Raw genomic sequence first — 18,842 nt, forward strand, 5'->3', positions numbered from 1 at the left:
ACTGTTGAGACTCCCAATTGGTTTTGAGGCCACGTAAAGGCACAAGATGTAGGGAATTGGTCTTGCCCAAGACATATGATGGTGGAATAGCACCTGTTTTTTAGTCCTTGCCATGAATCTTCTCAACTTGAGGTTTCCAAAAGTATTGCTATTTGACAAATTGCCATGCATTAATTGGACTTTTACTTTTCAATTAGGTCTATCATATTACCCATTAATTTTTCTTTTTTCAAAAGTAATCAAGCTAGCACTATAATATTTTATTTTTAACATCCTAACATCTTAAAACCTTTTGCAATTTAGGTTCTCACAACTTTTTTTTTTCAAACTATATTGTATAAGAAAATTATTTATAATTATCAATAATTATATGATCTATTAATAAAACATTAAATTTATAATTTTAATAATTGGGATTCAATTTTCATAATTTCAAATATTAAAAAAAATTACATGTCGTTGAGAAAGTGAGTGAATTATACCAACTTCCATTTAACAATTTTAATTAACTTTATTTAACTTTCATTGGGAATTTACATCATTAAAAAAAACTCCTTTGATGTTTTCTATTCTCTTTTCCTAATTTTGCCACTAGTGCAAGCATTCCCTCATGGACATTTATTTTTTGTGTTCGTGCATATATACGTGTGTAAAGGGAAATGAAAAAAGGAAAAGAAAAAAAAAATCTTAAATGAGTGAAAAAAAAAAAAAAAAAAAAAAAAGAACGAAGGAAGACGATGAAGCGTCCATGAAAATCACATTCAAAAAGGGTTCAAAAAAGTGAAGAGAAACAATCAAAGTAATAGTCACATGGGGAGAAGAAGGGGCTGTTTCCAATTTCGGTTGGCTTAGAGTCAAGTATCACATCATCATCATGATGGACCCAAATTTTAGCCGAGGGATTGTGGCTGTGCGTCTCCTTTCCCGCGTTGAACTGTTTTTCTTAGGGTCCATTTGGTGCCCGATTAGAGACTTTTCATCCTACAGAAGGATGCGTTCTATAACTGCTATTGTTTTTTCATTTTTACAAAAATTAAAAAAACGTCCAGAAGTATTTTCATTTGATAGACATTATGATAACAAAATCAGTAATGCCATAAAGCTTCGAGCATTGACTCCTGATGAGATATTTGGACCGGATATTAAGATGTAATCTTCCTTGAAACACCAAATCTCTACTTTTTAATTTATTTTGCTTAGAAACCTAGTTTCTAGACTGCTTGACCTCTTCAACCAAAATCCACTTGGCATTTCCTTCTTTTATGCCTTTGGAGTTTGGATTAATACAGGTAAGTCAAACAGATGAAATGGGTAAATCATGTACGGTGCATTATGGGGCTCCCCAAACCAAGCCCATTCCTACTCATTACTTATGTTCCCCTTTCCTCCTAAACTAAGCAAAATCTATTCTTCATTATTACATAACATGATTACAATTTCAGTTTTCATTAAGCTTAGATCTCTTAATGTACCCCCACAACATTAGAATGCAATTCAGACAAAGAGAAGAACTCAGCCTAATCAGATATTTGCAACTTATGTCTTTTTGGCCGAAGCCTTCACATTTATTCGAAAGAGTAACAGGTTAACCAAGAGAAGAGATTTGTATCTAATAACCCTGCCTGAAGACAATCAAAAAACAGTGTTTTTATAGTTTCTTTGGAACAAAACATGAATTAAAAATGAAAAAATTATAAGACAGAAGGAATGAGAAAGTCTAGGTTTCATCATATCATGGTGAACTAGTCTTCCCATTCATCAAGATTGGCAAAGTCACCAGTAAAAGCATCAAGTCTTAAAAATATTACGTATATAACTTAGCCAGGTCTTCGGAGAAAGCTTTTCTAATGGCCTCTCTCTTGATCTTGAGAGCTGCAGTGACAAGGCCAGATTCTGGAGTCCAAGGAGTAGAATGCAATTTGATTTTTGCAGGAATCTCAAACTTCTCCAATCGTGACTTCTTGGCAATCTGCAAATAAAAGCAGTGGAGGAAAGGAAGGGTAGGGGTGGGAGGTGGGGGGGAAAAAGAAGCAGTGAAAAAGTAAAATTGAATTATTAGCAGCCTTGATTCTTGTGGCAGCATAACTGTTCACTACCATCCCCATCAGACACCCAAAGGGTATGTTCAAAGTAAAGGGAATACGATATCTCTGCTTATATGTGAAAGTACATGCCAATTCAAACTTTCTTCAAACTTTCTTTACCAACTACGTCAAAGTTAAACCAGTACTTGAACAAAGAATCCTTAAATTACCATAAATAGATGAGTACAAAACGTATTATCATAAATGAGTGATCATAAACACATGGTAAAGCAAATGTCGCCATTTGATAGTTCTCCAAGTTTAAAGAATTTGTTTCAATATGTAAAAAGCAAAGAGCATAAATTGTAGCAATTTGTTACAAAGGTAAATAAATATATATATACATGCGACCTCCTCGCTTAAATCTTTCTTTTATTATTATTATTTGTTTGGATAAATTTGAAGATTTCCTAACATCAGGATAAATTTCAAATCACTGGAATTTTATTCTAGAGTAGAGAAATACCTGAACGAGAGACGAATGTATTTCCTTGATGGTTTCTTCTTTCTGACACAAGTCTGCAAAATCAGTAAAAGCAACTCCTTTCTTTGAAGCCCACTCTTCCACTGCATGCTGGGAAGCCACTACAAGAGCCACACAGTAACTATGGAATGGATCAGCATGCAACATAATGTTGTCGACATAGGGACTGATGCTGAGAGCAGCCTCAACCTGTAGAAGAAAATATTAGTTACCGTGGAACATCTGAAGAACATCTTTGTTTCACTAGAAACATCCTTTCATACCTTTCCTAAAGAGACATATTCCCCATGCTGAATTTTGACTATGTCCTTTTTACGGTCAATTATCTCAAGGCAACCATCAGCATGAAACTGTCCTATGTCACCTGTATAGAACCACCTCATTCCTCTCTCATCAACCTTTTCCACACCCAAAGATTAAAATAGTCAGTTCACTGAGAGATAGAGAGGAAAGAAAGACATGATTTATTGATTTATTATAGGTACAGGATCTATTGTAGGTAATCTTAAAATTTGAAGAGATAAAGAAAAGGAACGCATAAACTGAAAGTTTGAAAGCCTACCTTGTACACTTCTTTTGTTTTTTCTTCATTTTTAAAGTATCCAAGTGTTACACTCGGACCACCAACCACTATTTCTCCACGAGGCATTGGTGAATCACTAGTTAAATATCCACCTTCAGGCCAATCTACTAACTGAAATAAACAAAATGTAATCACATCAGTATGAGATGAGCAGAGCAATAATCCCACAACATAATCCTATAGAAAATGGAGAGCAAGGAGAAAATGAAGCTTTGATCACAAATAGGTTCGGCGACACGTGCAAAAACACACATAGATGCCATGTATTCACAGGAAACAAAGCTCAGATAGGCAGTGCTTTTAGGCAACAGACTTACCACTGGGTCTGTATGATACCAAAAGCAAAGTGATGCAGAGCAAAAAACATTCACATGGAAAATTGCAAATAGGGACTTATTGCTTACCACTGCCAATAACATCAACTACCAATACCATAGAGATCCATTCTCAAAGCTTCCAGTTTCAACCAGTATAAAGGGATTTTCAACATTTTCATGGATTTGTATATTTAAGAGAAAATTAAAATAACCTATTGGGTTGGTTTCAAAGGGAGAGACACAAAATTTAACCAATAGATAGTGAAGAAAAGCAAATATATAAACAGAGTCCCTTAAAATATTAAAGCAAAGCACAAGAGCTGGTCAAAAGTCATCCCACTCAAACTAGTGAAAAATAATCATAATCATCTCTTACCTTAATAAAGGAGCAAGGAAGCGGAGAACCAACACGACCAACAGATGTATCATCAACCTCAGAGAAGGTGGCACCAGCACAAGTCTCAGTTAGACCATATCCTTGGCCAATTGGAGCACTGAAAAAAGAAATCCAATGAGAGTATGATACTTACAAAATTAAATAAAACTGTGCAAAAGAAAGATAACTGTCAGTATCCTTGCTGATGGTAGCATCTCCATGGTGTTCACCCACTAAGAACCTATTTGTCCTCCCATGCATTTTTTTGTTATTGTTATATTGTATAAGCTAATTGTATATCTATTTCGAGTTTACCATCTAAGATTTAAAAAAAAAAAAAATGACCTTCCATACAAAGAATCTTCCTGCACACTTTTTTTTTTTTTTGGTTAATTCAAACGCATCACTTTGGTGACTTGGTTTCTTAAGAAGCTTTCATTTGAAAAATCAAATTAATAACTTCTAAAATTTTCAAAGACATCCACTACAATATTACAGTTCCTCAAAGCTATCAGAATTGGTCCAAATTGTTTGGAAGCATAACATGATGCCATCAACTGTTAGAGAAGCTTATTTCTAATAATTGCCAACTTCAATAAATGTGCCATGTGAATTTAGCAATAAAGCACCATTCTTCATCTGATTACTTTAGGTAGAAATTAGAATTACAGTTGAAATAAATGCACTGAACTGAAATTAATCCAAATCAGATGATTCAGAAGGAATAACTCCTGTTGCTAAATTGTCATGTTATTGTTGACAGATTATGTATCAAATCAGGATCAATTTCCTGAGTTATTGGGATATCAAATCAGGATCACTTTCCTGATTTGTTGGGATTTATATTTCTAGTCTTTTATTTGTTTCTATGTTTGGATGATTGTGTCCTGATTTTGTGGGTTTCTTTGTATATTTGGGGATTCTTTTTAATAAAATAACACTCAGAGAACATTGTTTTTTATCTCTGTTTTCATGGTATTAGAGCAAGGTTTGCTCTTGTTTTTACTTTTCTAATGGCCAAAACAGCCATAACTGGTGCCTCTCAAGAGAGTAGATCAGAGGTAACTTCTGAAACAATTACTGCACTTACTCCAAAGTGCAAAATTGCACAAAAAGGTAACTATCTCTCTTCTTTGGATGCAAAATCAGATTCTAAGAAATCTTGGATTATAGATTCTGGGGCATCCAACCATATGACTGGATGCCATGAATTGTTTTCAACATATAATCCATGTTCTGGAAACCTTAAGATTCGTATTGCTAATGGATCACTATCCTCTATTGCAGGAAAAGGAAACATTAAAGTTTCTAATATGACACTATTTTCAGTTTTGCATGTTCCTAATTTAGCATGTAATTTAGTGTCTAGTAGTAAATTGACGAAGGACTTGAATTGTGTGGCTAAGTTCTATCCTTCATATTGTGAGTTTCAAGATTTACTTTCGGGAAGGACAATTGGCAATGCTAAGGAGCATCAAGGCTTGTACTACCTTGAGGATCCTCAACAAGTGAATAAACAAGCTTTGGCTCTAAATGGTGAATCTATTTCTGTTTCTAGTGAAATTATGTTATGGCACAATAGATTAGGACATCCTAGTTTTCTATATCTAAAAACTCTTTTTCCTTCTCTTTTTAAGAATAAAGATGTCCATTCCTTTCGTTGTGAAACTTGTCAACTTGCCAAACACACTCATGTTCCTTATCCTAATCATCCATATAGATTTTCTAAACCTTTTTCTTTACTTCATAGTGATATTTAGGGACCTTCACGGGAAAATAACATAACTGAAACTAGGTGGTTCATTTGGGTTTACTTATTAAAAGACAAGTCTAGTGCTAAGGCAATTTTTCAACTATTTCACAAATGATTCTGTGGGAAAACACTTATTTACAACTGGTTGTAATCTTGTAATCTGTATATTTATATTTGTATCTCTAGAATTAAGTATTTGTATCCCTAGAATTAAGAAAAAAAAAATTAGGATAGACAATCCCTTAATTATAGGATTAGCTTTTTAGGAAGATTTAGTTTCCTAGTTTAACCCCTAGTTAGTTGCATATAAACCTAAGATTCTTGTATAATTCTATATGAACAGTTTTTCAATATACATTCAGTTTTCACACTGATTTATTTTCTTAGTTTTTCTACATGGTATCAGAGCTTTAGGCTTTTCTTGGGAAGCAAAATTTTCAGCCTTCATTGCTGACTTCTTGTTTTGGCCTTCATTGCCGAACCCTTTCAAAGAAAGATATCACTAACACCCAATTTGAGGAAATGTCAACTGGAAAAATCACTGAAGTACTACAGATGTCTCAAAAACAAAGAGATTTCGACAGGGAAGAGATTGAAAAGCTGAGAAACTTATTGAAAATCCTTGAAAAGCCTACTGTGGTATGTTCTTTGGGTAAGGTTTCTAGTTCAGGTAAAGCTTCCGGTTCTCATGGATTAAATGTCTCGGCTAAGCCTATTACGAGTTCTTGGGTCATTGACTCAGGAGCCACAGACCATATGACACATTCCTCACAAAAGTTTAGTACATATAACCTGTGTCCTAGTAATAAGAAAATTGTTGTTGCAGATGGTTCATTTACTATAGTGGCAAGATTAGGAGATGTTCAAGTTAATCCCTCATTTGTTCTCAAAAATGTTCTTCATGTTCCTAGATTGTCTACTAATCTGATATCTATACAAAAACTTTCCTGAGATATGAATTCCAAAGTAACTTTTTATCCCTCTTATTGTGAATTTCAGGACCAGAGTTCAGGGAAAATGATTACTTGCTAAGGAGAAGGATGGACTATACTATCTTGAGACATCAAATAACACAAGTAATATCAAGAATAGTTTACCTTTGTCATTTCTTTCTGAAAAATCTTCCAATAAAGACAAAATCTGGCTTTATCATTTTCGCCTTGGGCATCCTTCTTTTGGAACTTTGAGAAACATGTTTCCTTCTTTGTTCAAAGGATTAAATGTCGAAGATTTTCATTGTGATGTTTGCGAACTTGCAAAGCATAGACGTGTCTTTTCCAATCAGTAACAAAAGAAGTTCTACTCCCTTTTACTTGATTCATAGTGACATTTGGGGTCCTTCTACAATTCCTAATATTTCTGGTGCGAGATGGTTTGTTTCATTCATAGATGATTGTACCCGACTCTCTTGGGTTTTTTTACTTAAATCCAAATCAAATGTGAATAATGTGTTTTTAAGTTTCCAAAACATGATCCAAAATCAATTTGGAGTGACAATCAAGAGATTAAGGTCTGATAATGCAAGAGACTACTTCAACCAGAGTCTATCCACCTATTTTCAAAAAGAGGGGATTATCCATGAGTCATCTTGTGTTAATACTCCACAGCAGAATGGAGTGGCAGAGAGGAAAAACAGTCATTTACTAGCCACAACCCGAGCTTTTTTTTTTTCAAGCAAATGTACCTAAATCTTACTGGGGGGAAGCTGTTCTCATTGCCACACACATTATAAATAAGTTACCTTTAAGGGTTTTGGGATTTAAAACTCCTATGGAACTACTCTCACAATTTTATCCCAACCTCAATACCACAAACAATCTCACACCTAGGATATTTGGTTGTACATCATTTGTTCATGTTCACAGTCATAACGGGGGAAAGTTGGATCCAAGAGCGATTAAGTGTATTTTTGTGGGGTATTCTTCAACTCAAAAAGGATATAAGTGCTATCATCCTCTTACCAAAAAATTTTGTGTCTGCAGATGTCACTTTTGAAGAAAGTAAACCATTTTTTACTCAACCTTATCTTCAGGGGGAGACTTCATTCATGGAAGATAAGGATAAAGACTTCTTTTTGCTTGATTTATCCCCTTCTTCAACATTTACACCCATTAATTCTTCTGAGTCGAAACCTGTTTCTACTGAGCCCAAGTCAAACACTGAATTTGAGTCTGAACCCATTCCAAATACAGAAGATGTGACAAAGGATAATATTGTTCTTGATTCTATGAAGGAATTACAGGTGTACTCAAGAAGGAAAGTTCCAGATCCTGAACCAGTGCCAATCCAAGAACCTGATCCTAACTCTGGAAATGAGGTAACTACAGTTTTTGATTCTGTTTCTCAAAATGAGCATAAATTTTCTAAAACTATAACTAGTGATTATAATCTGCCTATTGCCATTAGGAAAGGAACCAGAGAATGTACTAAGCATCCACTATACCCAATCTCTAATTTTGTGTCATTTGAAAAATTCTCACCATCCCATAAAAATTTTCTTGTGAGCTTAAACACTATTTCTGTTCCAACTACATTATCCGAGGCATTATCCAGTGAGAAATGGAGGCAACCCATGAAAATAGAAATGGAGGCCTTAGAGAAAAATCAGACATGGGAACTGGTAGAGTTGCCTAAAGAAAAAAATCCAATAGGGTGTAAATGAGTTTTCACTGTAAAATACAAGGCAGATGGTACTGTTTAAAGGTATAAAGCCAGGTTAGTGGCTAAGGGCTACACCCAAACCTAAGAAGTGGATTATCAGGAAACCTTTGCTCTAGTTGCCAAGATGAATACAATTAGGATTTTGTTATCATAGCTGCAAATTACAATTGGCAGCTTCAACAATTTGATGTAAAGAATGCTTTTCTACATGGTGATTTGGAAGAAGAAATATATATGAAGGTTCCACCGAGATTTGGAGATCATTTAGAAGCAAACAAAGTATGCAGGCTGAAAAAGCTATATACGGCCTCAAACAGTCTCCTAGGGCTTGGTTCGAGAGATTTGCCAAAATGATGCTAGCAATGAGATATAAACAGAGTCAAGGAGATCACACATTGTTTATCAAGCACTCTGATTCAAGAAGAGTCACAGTTTTATTAGTATATGTTGATGATATAATTGTAACTGGAGATGATGAAACAGAGAGAGAATCTCTAAAACAGTGTTTGGCTAGAGAATTTGAAATAAAAGAGCTAGGGAGATTGAAGTACTTCCTAGGAATTGAAGTAGCTCACTCGCGGCATGGTATCTTCATCTCACAACAGAAATATGTAATGGATCTTCTGAAGGAAACTGAGAAGCTCACATGTAGACCTACAAATACCCCTATAGATCCTAATCATAAAATTGGAGAAGCTAATGAAGATGCTACTGTAAATAGAGATCTACCAAAGATTAGTTGGAAGACTCATTTATCTATCACATACTAGACCTGATATAACATATGTTGTAAGTGTGGTAAGTCAATTTATGCATAGTCCTAAAAAAGTGCACCTACAGGCTGTCTACCGTATATTATACTATTTGAAGGCCAATCCTGGGAGAGGTATCTTATTCAAAAGAAATTCGGGGTTAGTTCTAGAAGCATATACAGATGCTGATTATGCAGGTTCAGTAACTGATAGAAGATCCACCTTAGGCTACTGCACTTTTTTAGGTGGTAATCTTGTGATTTGGAAGAGTAAAAAACAGAATGTGGTGGCAAGATCAAGCGCTGAAGCAGAGTTCAGAGCAATGGCTCAAGGAATTTGTGAACTACTATGGTTAAAGATTATCCTAGAAGACTTGAAGATCAAGTGGGATGGACCAATGAGACTCTACTGTGATAATAAGTCTGCAATAAGCATTGCACACAATCCTATGCCACATGACAGAACAAAACACATTGAAGTAGACCGGCATTTCATAAAGGAGAAACTAGACAGTGGGTTGATTTGTACACCTTATGTATCAACCAAGGGTCAACTTGCAGATGTGTTGACTAAAGGTCTCAACATTACAACATTTCAAGAAATTATTTCCAAGCTGGGAATGAAAAATACCTATTCACCAGCTTGAGGGGGAGTGTGGGAAAACACTTATTTACAGCTGGTTGTAATCTTGTAATCTGTATATTTATATTTGTATCTCTAGAATTAAGTATTTGTATCCCTAGAATTAAGAAAAAAAAAATTAGGATAGACAATCCCTTAATTATAGGATTAGTTTTTTAGGAAGATTTAGTTTCCCAGTTTAACCCCTAGTTAGTTGTATATAAACCTAAGATTCTTGTATAATTCTGTGAGAACAGTTTTTCAATATACATTTAGTTTTCACACTAATTTATTTCTTAGTTTTTCTACAGATTCAAACACAATTTCAAGCCCAAATCCAAATTTTCCGCACAGACAATGAGAGGGAATACTTCTATTCAATTCTTGGTGATTATCTAAAAGAAAATGGGATTTTTCACCAAAGTTCTTGTGTTAACACCTCCCAACAAAATGGGGTTGCAGAACGTAAAAATCGTCGCCTATTAGAAGTTGCTCATGCTATCATGTTTACCAATAATGTTCCTAAGTTTTTGTGGGGATGCTATTTTAACAGCCTCATACTTGATCAATAAACTTCCTAGTAGAGCTCTCAATTTCAAAACACCATTGAACATGTTACTTGAATCATATCCACAAACTATGTTGTTTACTTCTTTACCCCCAAAAGTCTTTGGTTGCACATCTTTTGTTCACAACAAAAGTCCATCTCGTTGGAAACTAGAACCTAGAGCCATAAAATGTATCTTTATTGGGTACTCCTACTCAAAAAGGGTATAAGTGCTTTTGTCCAGCCACAAAACAAACATTTGTCTCACTAGATGTCACATTCTTTGAAAATCAACCTTTTTATCCAAAACCAACTCTTTAGGCGGATATACTAGGTGAAGATAGGCTTTGAGAATTTTCCATTCCACTTCCTGTAACATCTGCTATTCCTATTAGGTCACCAATAAAAGCTAAGTTGGAAACAAGGACAAATTCATCTATGCTTAATTCTCAACAAAAAATAGAGCTTCGTGTTTATTCACAACACAAACCACAACCTCAGGAAATACAAACTTTTTTGGCCCAGCCACATTGTCAAGAATCTGATCCGCAAGTAAATTCTAAATCAAAAATGCTGAGCCTACAACATCATCACCAATGAATATCAATCCACAAGATTCTCAATCAAAAATGGTTGTGCCTACCGCACCATCACTAGTGAATACTCCACCTGATGATCTAGACGAACCTATAGCACTCAAGAAAGGTGTAAGATCGTGCACTCAACACCTATTGTCCAATTATCTATCTTACAATCGTTTGTCTACTGTATTCCGTTGCATAATAAAAAAGATTGAAGTAACTAAAATCCCACAAAATATTCATGAAGCTCTATAAATCTTAGAATGGGAAGCTGTTGTACTTAAAGAGATGAGAGCATTGAAAAGGAATGAAATTTGGGATATTGTGGAGTTCCCTAGAGGAAAAACACCAATTGGATGTAAGTGGGTGTTTACTATTAAGTATAATTCAGATGGTGAACTAGAGAGACACAAGGCCTGCTTAGTTGCGAAGGGATTTACTCAAACTTTTCGAGTAGACAACACTGAAACCTTTGCTCTAGTTGCTAAATTGAATACTATAAAGGTACTGCTTTCACTAGTTGCTAATCTTGACTAGCCATTACACCAAATGGATGTCAAGAATGCCTTTCTTAATGGGGAGCTGGATGAAGAAGTTTATATGGATTTGCCTCCTGGCTTTGCAGGGCAAAACAATGATAAGAAGGTATGCAAACTGAAGAAGTCTCTCTATGGTTTAAAACAGTCACCAAAGGCTTGGTTTGATCGCTTTGCAAAGTTAGTAAGAAGATTTGGATTTAGCCAAGGACAAACTAATCATACTCTTTTTTTCAAACACTCACAACATGAAAAAATGACTATTTTGATAGTTTATGTTGATAATATTATATTGACAGGTGATGACACTGAAGAAACAGAGAGGCTGAAGAAGACTCTTGGAAAAGAATTTGAACTTAAAGATCTTGGACAACTAAAACACTTTTTAGGGATGGAAATTGCAAGGAGCAAGAACGACATTATTGTTTCCCAAAAGAAATATACGGTTGATCTCTTGAAGGAAACTGGTATGCTTGGCTGTAAACCAGCTGATACACCTATAGATCCTAATGTGAAACTTGGAAAGAAACGAGGAATTCCGGTAGATAGGGGTAGATATCGATGAGTGGTTGGAAAACTGATCTACTTGTCTCATACAAGACCTGATATTGCCTTTGCAGTTAGTGTAGTAAGTCAGTACATGCACTCTCCATTTAAAGAGCAACTGGAAGCTGTGTATCGAATCTTAAGGTATTTGAGGGCCACACCTGCTAAGGGTTTGTTGTTTGAGAAGAATGAACAAAGAAATGTTGAAGCATTTACAGATGTAGATTGGGCAGGATCAATTGAAGACAGAAAATCCACCTCTGGGTATTATACGAAGGTTTGGGGTAATCTTGTCACATGAAGGAGCAAGAAACAGTCTGTTGTTGCTTGAACTAGTGCAGAAGCAGAATTTAGAGCTCTTGCACAAGGAACTTGTGAACCTATGTGGCTGAAGGACTTTTGGAAAAACTGAAAATGATAGCTGAATACCCTATGAAACTATATTGTGATGACAAGGCTGCTATAAGTATTGCTCATAATCCAGTGCATCATGATCGAACAAAGCATGTGGAAGTTGATAGGCATTTTATCAAAGAGATGATTCATATGGCAGTGATCTGTATGACCTATGTTCTACAAAGCAACAAGTAGCAAATATCCTAACAAAGGGACTACATAAACCAAGCTTTGAGACTCTTGTTGACAAGCTGAGAATGATAAATATCTATTCTCCAGCTTGAGGGGGAGTGTTGACAGATTATGTATCAAATCAGGATCAATTTCCTGATTTGCTGGGATATCAAATCAGGATCACTTTCCTGATTTGTTGGGATTTATATTTCTAGTCTTTCATTTGTTTCTATGTTTGGATGATTGTGTTGTGATTTTGTGGGTTTCTTTATACAAATAAATTCCTCTATATATTTGGGGATTCTTTTTAATAAAATAGCACTCAGAGAAACATTGTTTTTTATCTCTGTTTTCAGTTATGTTAATCAAGATTCCCATCCAGAGATATAAACACATATCTGTCACATATCCATCCAAGCATTCTTTATGTCAAATATTTTCAATAAATCAGCTGTAATTGAGGAAGTAATAGGAAATTTAACCAAAGAAACTGATTTAGAAAATTTTGAGCACCAGGTACAGGACCAACTAGCATCTGAGAGGCTTAGCAAAGAAAAAAAGAAAACTGAGAGTACCCTTGGGTGGTTTATTCTACCCTTCTCTTCAATTGTATCACTACTTCAAGTGTTAACTGTGATGAGTTAAGACAAAAAGCAGAAGAAATCAACAAGCAGATCAAGATCTAGATTAAGCACCTTTCTGTTGGATTAGATGTTAGGTGTTGTTTGATAAACAATTAAAAATATTAATTTTCCATGTCTTTGGTACATTGTTTTGGAAACAACTTAATAGAATATTTATAATTACAAAAATGTTGAAAAATGTTAAGTAGTTAAAACCTACTTATTGCATTCCGTCAATGTTGTTTAAGATTTCCTTTCTATAACATTTGACTAAATTGCCCCAATATTTTAATTAAAATTATGCAAATCATTTTCTTTCTAACTTTTATTAGATGTCAAATCGCTATAAAATCATATAGCATATTTTATAAACCAGCAAATAAAATTTTCAGTTCATCTAAACCAAACCTTAATTAAATTTAGAACAGCAATTGTTATAGAACTACAGAAACATGCTTGTGTGTTGCTTGTGAGCTTGTGAGCTTGTGTGTCTGTGTATGAAAGAGCAGCACCAGAGGATCCATAAATTTATTTTATATAAAGATCAACACAAATTGCTAGAAACATACTAACCCAAGGCAGATGTTGATAAATCTCTGAGTATCTGCAGATAGAGGAGCACCACCAGATAGCAGAAATCGAATGCGACCACCTAGAATTGCTCGGACCTTTTTAAAGACAAGAAAGTCCCACAGAAACTTTTCCAGGCCCCAGGCACCAAACCAACTACCATTTATTGCAGATAATCTACGGGAATAAGCCAAGTCAAACAATTTCTTGGATAGTCCACCCTTAGAATCTACCTAAAGTTTAAGATTCAAATAATGATTGAAATGAGTATATATTCACTATCCATACATATAAATAAGTCATATGTTTGTGGAAGTGAAATTTTCTAACCTTCTTTCGCACTCCATCTCGAACACGATCAAGAATTGCTGGGACAGCTGCCATCACAGTTGGACTTAACACAGTGGCATCCCCCTTTGTTCCTGCTTTTATCTTGCTAGATGTATCAGTTAGAGTCAAAGGGGTTCCATATCCTATGACACCTCCAACAGCAGGAATTAAATTCTACAATTGGAAAAAGAAAGTCAAATACGTTTAAACACACTGCGTGTAAACAAATTTGAATTATAATCACAGATCAAAACCAAGTTGCCATTATTCTTTGTAATGCAATCCAAGACAATGTACAAACCTCAGCTGCTAATTCAAGAATATGAGCAAGGGGTAGATATGCAAGATAAACATCCTTGCTTCCAAGTCCAGGAACAATTGTCATGACCGCAGAAACAGTTGCTAGTAGATTGCCATGTGACATCATCACACCCTGTACAAATTTGATATATTTGAAGAGGCCTAACAATATGGAAACCTAATCTTAACCATTTCACATACCTCAAAGATAAAATCATGCCTACTACTGATTCACCAACCATATGCATATTTTTAAGTACAAAATCTAAAAGAGAACAGAAACCCAAAATAGACACTTCTAACCTTAGGCAACCCAGTACTTCCACTAGTATACATTATAACTGCAACATCAGCTGATAGAGGTAAATTAGCATCAACAGGATTTTCACGGCCGACTCTCTCGACATCAGCAAAAGAAGTGATTGTCCATCTACCACTTGCAACAGTTGGAATCTCATCGTCCATACAGATCACACGTTTGACAGTGTCAAGTTGCCCACAAATATTGACAAGCTTTTTTAGTTCTTTGTCCCCACAAATCACTGTTGTAACTTCAGTCTAGCAGAACAAAGATTGTATAAATAAATAAATATGAGTAACAAATTTGGAAAACCATAAAAACTTTACTAGCCAATTAAACCAGTGAATCACCACTTTTTCCACTCAATTGCACATTATAAGATGCAGGGAATACTGTTGTGATGTATGGTTACCTCACTAACCTTGTGAAGAGTGCATTACCAACATAACACCTTAGCTATAAATATCAATTCTACCAAGCTTAATGATATGATATTTCAGACATGAATAGAAAGAAACTTAGCAAATATTGCTGAAAAGTCGATCAAATACCTGCAGACCCTTAACAATTTATCGAAATATGTAAGAAATAAGAAAACACAATTCACCAATGAGGCAAGCAAATTACAAACAGATGTAGTTTCTTAAGGACTGATAAAAAATATTAGTGCAGGCAAAACTTTACTATTTTGCACATAATAATATTAATTTTGTTACTAAATACAAATATAAAAATATAATTTTTGTTGCACCAAATATATGTATAGAGAGAGAGAGAGAGGACCTCATTTAATGAGTGACATAAAGCCTCCTCCCCTAAAGATGCATATATTGTCACCACAGTGACATTGCGCCTAAAGCAGGCCTGAAAAAAGGACATGTATCAGTTATATTCTCTAATCCATGGAAGGCAAAGCAAAGACCTGGAATGAGATACCTCAGTTAAAACTTAAAACTACCAGGCTTGAAAAATTAAAAGAAAATTTCAGAAGATATAAGTACGACCTGCAGTGCTATGAACCATTCCTCTCTTGTATCAGCAAAAATTGCCACACGTTCTTCCCTTCTATGACCAAGTTGAACCAGTCCAGAAGCAAAATTGCACACAGCTTCAAATGCTTTCCCATATGTCAACCATTCATATTCTCCTAAATGAAGCTTCTCAAAGGATCTTCCATCTTCAGTCACTTCAACCTCCCTTGAAATGAGTTTCCTGGTTCCAAGCAAGGGTTTATCGGAATGTTGCTTACATGCCTGCTCAAAAAGTTCTGCAAGAGTAGATATACCCTCCCATGCTGTTTCAACAGGGGATGCAAATTGACTGTTTCGGATTGCATACCCAGGTTCCCCACCAACATCGGCTGGCACTCCTCGCTTCTTCACCTTCTTTGAATTTCGAAGGAGAAGTGTCAAAACAATTGGGACAAGCGCACCAACAATATAACCACTCATTTTTATAGGATTTTGTGCCCCCGCCAGTATCTACCTCTTACAGCTCTCCTGAAAACAGAATCACATCCAACCATGATCACTAACCAAAAATGAGTACAAGAAAAATTCAAAGTTCCCTTTTCCTTTTTCTTTTTTTTTTTTTTCCCTGAATAGCTTAGGAAAGTTCCGTTAGATTGCAATAACCAAACAGAATGCAGCAAGGGACAAAAAGCCAAAACCACAAGAAAGTTTTTTTCTTCATAACAAAAGCAAACCTTGGCCAGCTGGCACCAAAGCCAAGCATGACAAAGTGAATATGCAGCTACATATATACATATATATAACTGTGTGTGTGTGTGTGTGTGTGTGTGTGTATAATAGAGAGAGAGATCACTTTGTTTTAACATGATCGATTGTTACAAATAAACTGTTTAAGATGAAACACAGGCGTGGACACACACTGAACAAAATCAAAGTTCCTATTATCATTATCACCTTCATAACTCAACATGTTTTTAACCAAGCAAACATAATCCTGATTTTTTATATATATTATCATTATCATTATGCTATTTACCACCACATATTCTGGCTGCTAACTTCCCTCAGAAGGAAGTTTCCTGGGTACTAAACTGTTTTGATGTTGCCACAAAATCTTTTATCTTTTTCTGCTTTTTAGGACCAATCATCGAAAGGAACAAGAAAAAGGCCTACAGCTTATTAAAAACAAAAAAGAAACAAAAGGGTAACAAACATTGCATAAATTCCACAAGCGAAATATCAATGCAAATGGTATTAATTAAAGTCACAAGCAAAATATCAATGAAATAAAGAAAAGGGAAACTTTGAGGTTGTCCATTGAATCAAAAGACTGCCCGCATCTTCAACAATGGCCAAAGAAATTGAAAGATCAAAACAAAAGGGCAACATTAAAAGTTCAAAACAAAAAAAAAAAAAAAAGAAAGACTGAACAAGAAAAAACCCACTGGAGTACACACGTGCATGAACCAAAAATACCTTCAAAATCTCGAAGCTGAAGCTGAAATATTTGGAAAAGGAAAGGGACCAAACTCAAATGATCAGCATCAGAAGAAAACCAAAACAACGGGGGGTTCAACAAAAGCGGACTTTCAGCTTTCCTTCTAATAACAAGTAAGAGATCAAAAAGAGGACGTATTTATGTGTAAAACGAAAGGGTAGTTAAATTGGGGCTGAAAGATCGAGAATGAAAGAAGTTGGAATTTCAGAAGTAGTTTACTCTGAAAAGAGTTGTTGTTTTTTATGTTCAGTCTTTTTTTTCTCTCTCTCTCTTTGTTCGTTTGTTAGTTGTGGCTTAAATTTTGATTGAGCGGGAGTCAGAAGAACTTGTCAGGAATAGATAGAAAAAAACAAAAGAAAATGAAACAGTGTCTTGCTTGAGACCAAACAAATAGCAGATGAGTTTCAGATTACTGTGTGGTATATGCGGCTGTGGCTCATCTGCCGTGAAAACTTCCTCCTTTCGAATCAATGTTCGATTTCTCACCCAAACATATATATCAGAATTCACATGGTAGGGGACCAAATAATAGTACGAACATATGGTTTTATATGATGAGAAATTTCTTGCCAATAAAACCAAACAAGATGTCTTTGCGATAAGTCTGGAAGTCTTGAAACTTTCGTGTTCAAGTTTCATTTGTTTGAAGTTTCTTTTTAATAAGAGTCAAAGACTTATTTATTTATGCAAATAAAGATAAAAAAATCCTGCTATATATAGATGTCATTATTCTTTTATATTATGCTGATTAAATATAAAGATGAATAAATAAAATATTAAATCATCTTGGATTGAAAGGAATTTATATCTTTTTTATTTAGATTATTTCAAGTTTATATTATTTTAAATTTGGGTAATATGAATCTAAAATTATTAACTTTTAAATTTTGAATAATTTTATAAATAATCTTTGAATTATAATAAAATATTTAATATAATATCTAAACTATAAATATATTAATTAATATAATATTTATTTTAACATGATTAATTTTATATAATAATACGTGATGAAAAAACAATCATTTAATTAAGAATTATATTAATTAATTGATTAATAATTCAAGTAATACGTTAAAAAAATTTTAAAATTTAAATATCATATTTAATATTTTATTATAATTTAAGAATCATTAGTAATATTATTTTTTTAGAATGTATTTGGTATATAAAATTATAATAAAATATAATAAGATAATATTATGAATAGGAGTAGATTAAATAATATTATTTTATCTTATGTTTAATGTGTATAAAAATTAAGATAAAATAATTTATTTATTGATCAAAATTATTTTTCTCAAAATTTATATAATTTAAATTATTGATATAATTTTTAAAAGTATAATGAAATATATAAATTCAATCTTAAAAATTAAAAATAATCATTTTCATTTGAAGAAAATTGAATCATCCTATAATAATTAATTATTTTTATAATTTTACCATTTTTTAAAATATAAATTAAATATAATATAATATAATTATTTTTTTTCTATATATTATTTTATGTATCAAATATAATTTTAATCTATAAACTTAGTTAGATTAATGTGATCCATAAATTATGGGTATTTAAAAAAAAAAAAAAAAAAAAACCTCCGAACATTGTGTTTGAATGGATGGTCATGGTAGACTGCGTTGAATATATTTTTCATTGAAATATAAAAATTATCCCTTTATATTTATTGACAAGTTATTGTCAGCGATATTGGCAATGGAAATTTCTACGAAGTCTAGAAGGCATATGTACCTTAGTTGGTTATCTAATCTAAAACGCAGAAAAGATATTTTGAAGTAATTATTATATTTTATATACAAAAGAATATTGTTTACTG

General features: G+C 33.9%; 1 protein-coding gene across 5 annotated transcripts; it reads right to left on the reverse strand.

Moving 5' to 3' along the window:
• Positions 1-1,526: 1,526 nt before the first annotated feature.
• LOC111312301 (long chain acyl-CoA synthetase 9, chloroplastic-like) lies at positions 1,527-17,645 on the reverse strand. Of its 5 annotated transcripts, none has more exons than XM_022912448.2 (12): positions 17,418-17,645; positions 15,540-16,034; positions 15,319-15,399; positions 14,538-14,792; positions 14,236-14,367; positions 13,935-14,108; positions 13,608-13,837; positions 3,845-3,962; positions 3,131-3,262; positions 2,832-2,966; positions 2,551-2,757; positions 1,527-1,969 (listed from the first exon to the last, which is right to left on the reverse strand). In XM_022912448.2, exons 2-12 carry the CDS (start codon positions 15,984-15,986, stop codon positions 1,805-1,807), a joined length of 2,076 nt encoding a protein of 691 aa, XP_022768183.1. In that variant the 5' UTR covers positions 15,987-16,034; positions 17,418-17,645; the 3' UTR covers positions 1,527-1,804. The 5 variants fall into 5 exon arrangements, with proteins under 5 accessions (XP_022768183.1, XP_022768182.1, XP_089621054.1 ...); XM_022912447.2 differs by having other exon boundaries at positions 16,983-17,560; XM_089764928.1 differs by lacking the exon at positions 17,418-17,645 and adding an exon at positions 16,543-16,959.
• Positions 17,646-18,842: the final 1,197 nt, after the last annotated feature.

The sequence above is a fragment of the Durio zibethinus genome, chromosome 1 (assembly GCF_047325235.1).
Source record: "Durio zibethinus cultivar Kanyao isolate XHJ-2024 chromosome 1, ASM4732523v1, whole genome shotgun sequence".
In the NCBI taxonomy this organism is placed as follows: Eukaryota; Viridiplantae; Streptophyta; class Magnoliopsida; order Malvales; family Malvaceae; genus Durio; species Durio zibethinus.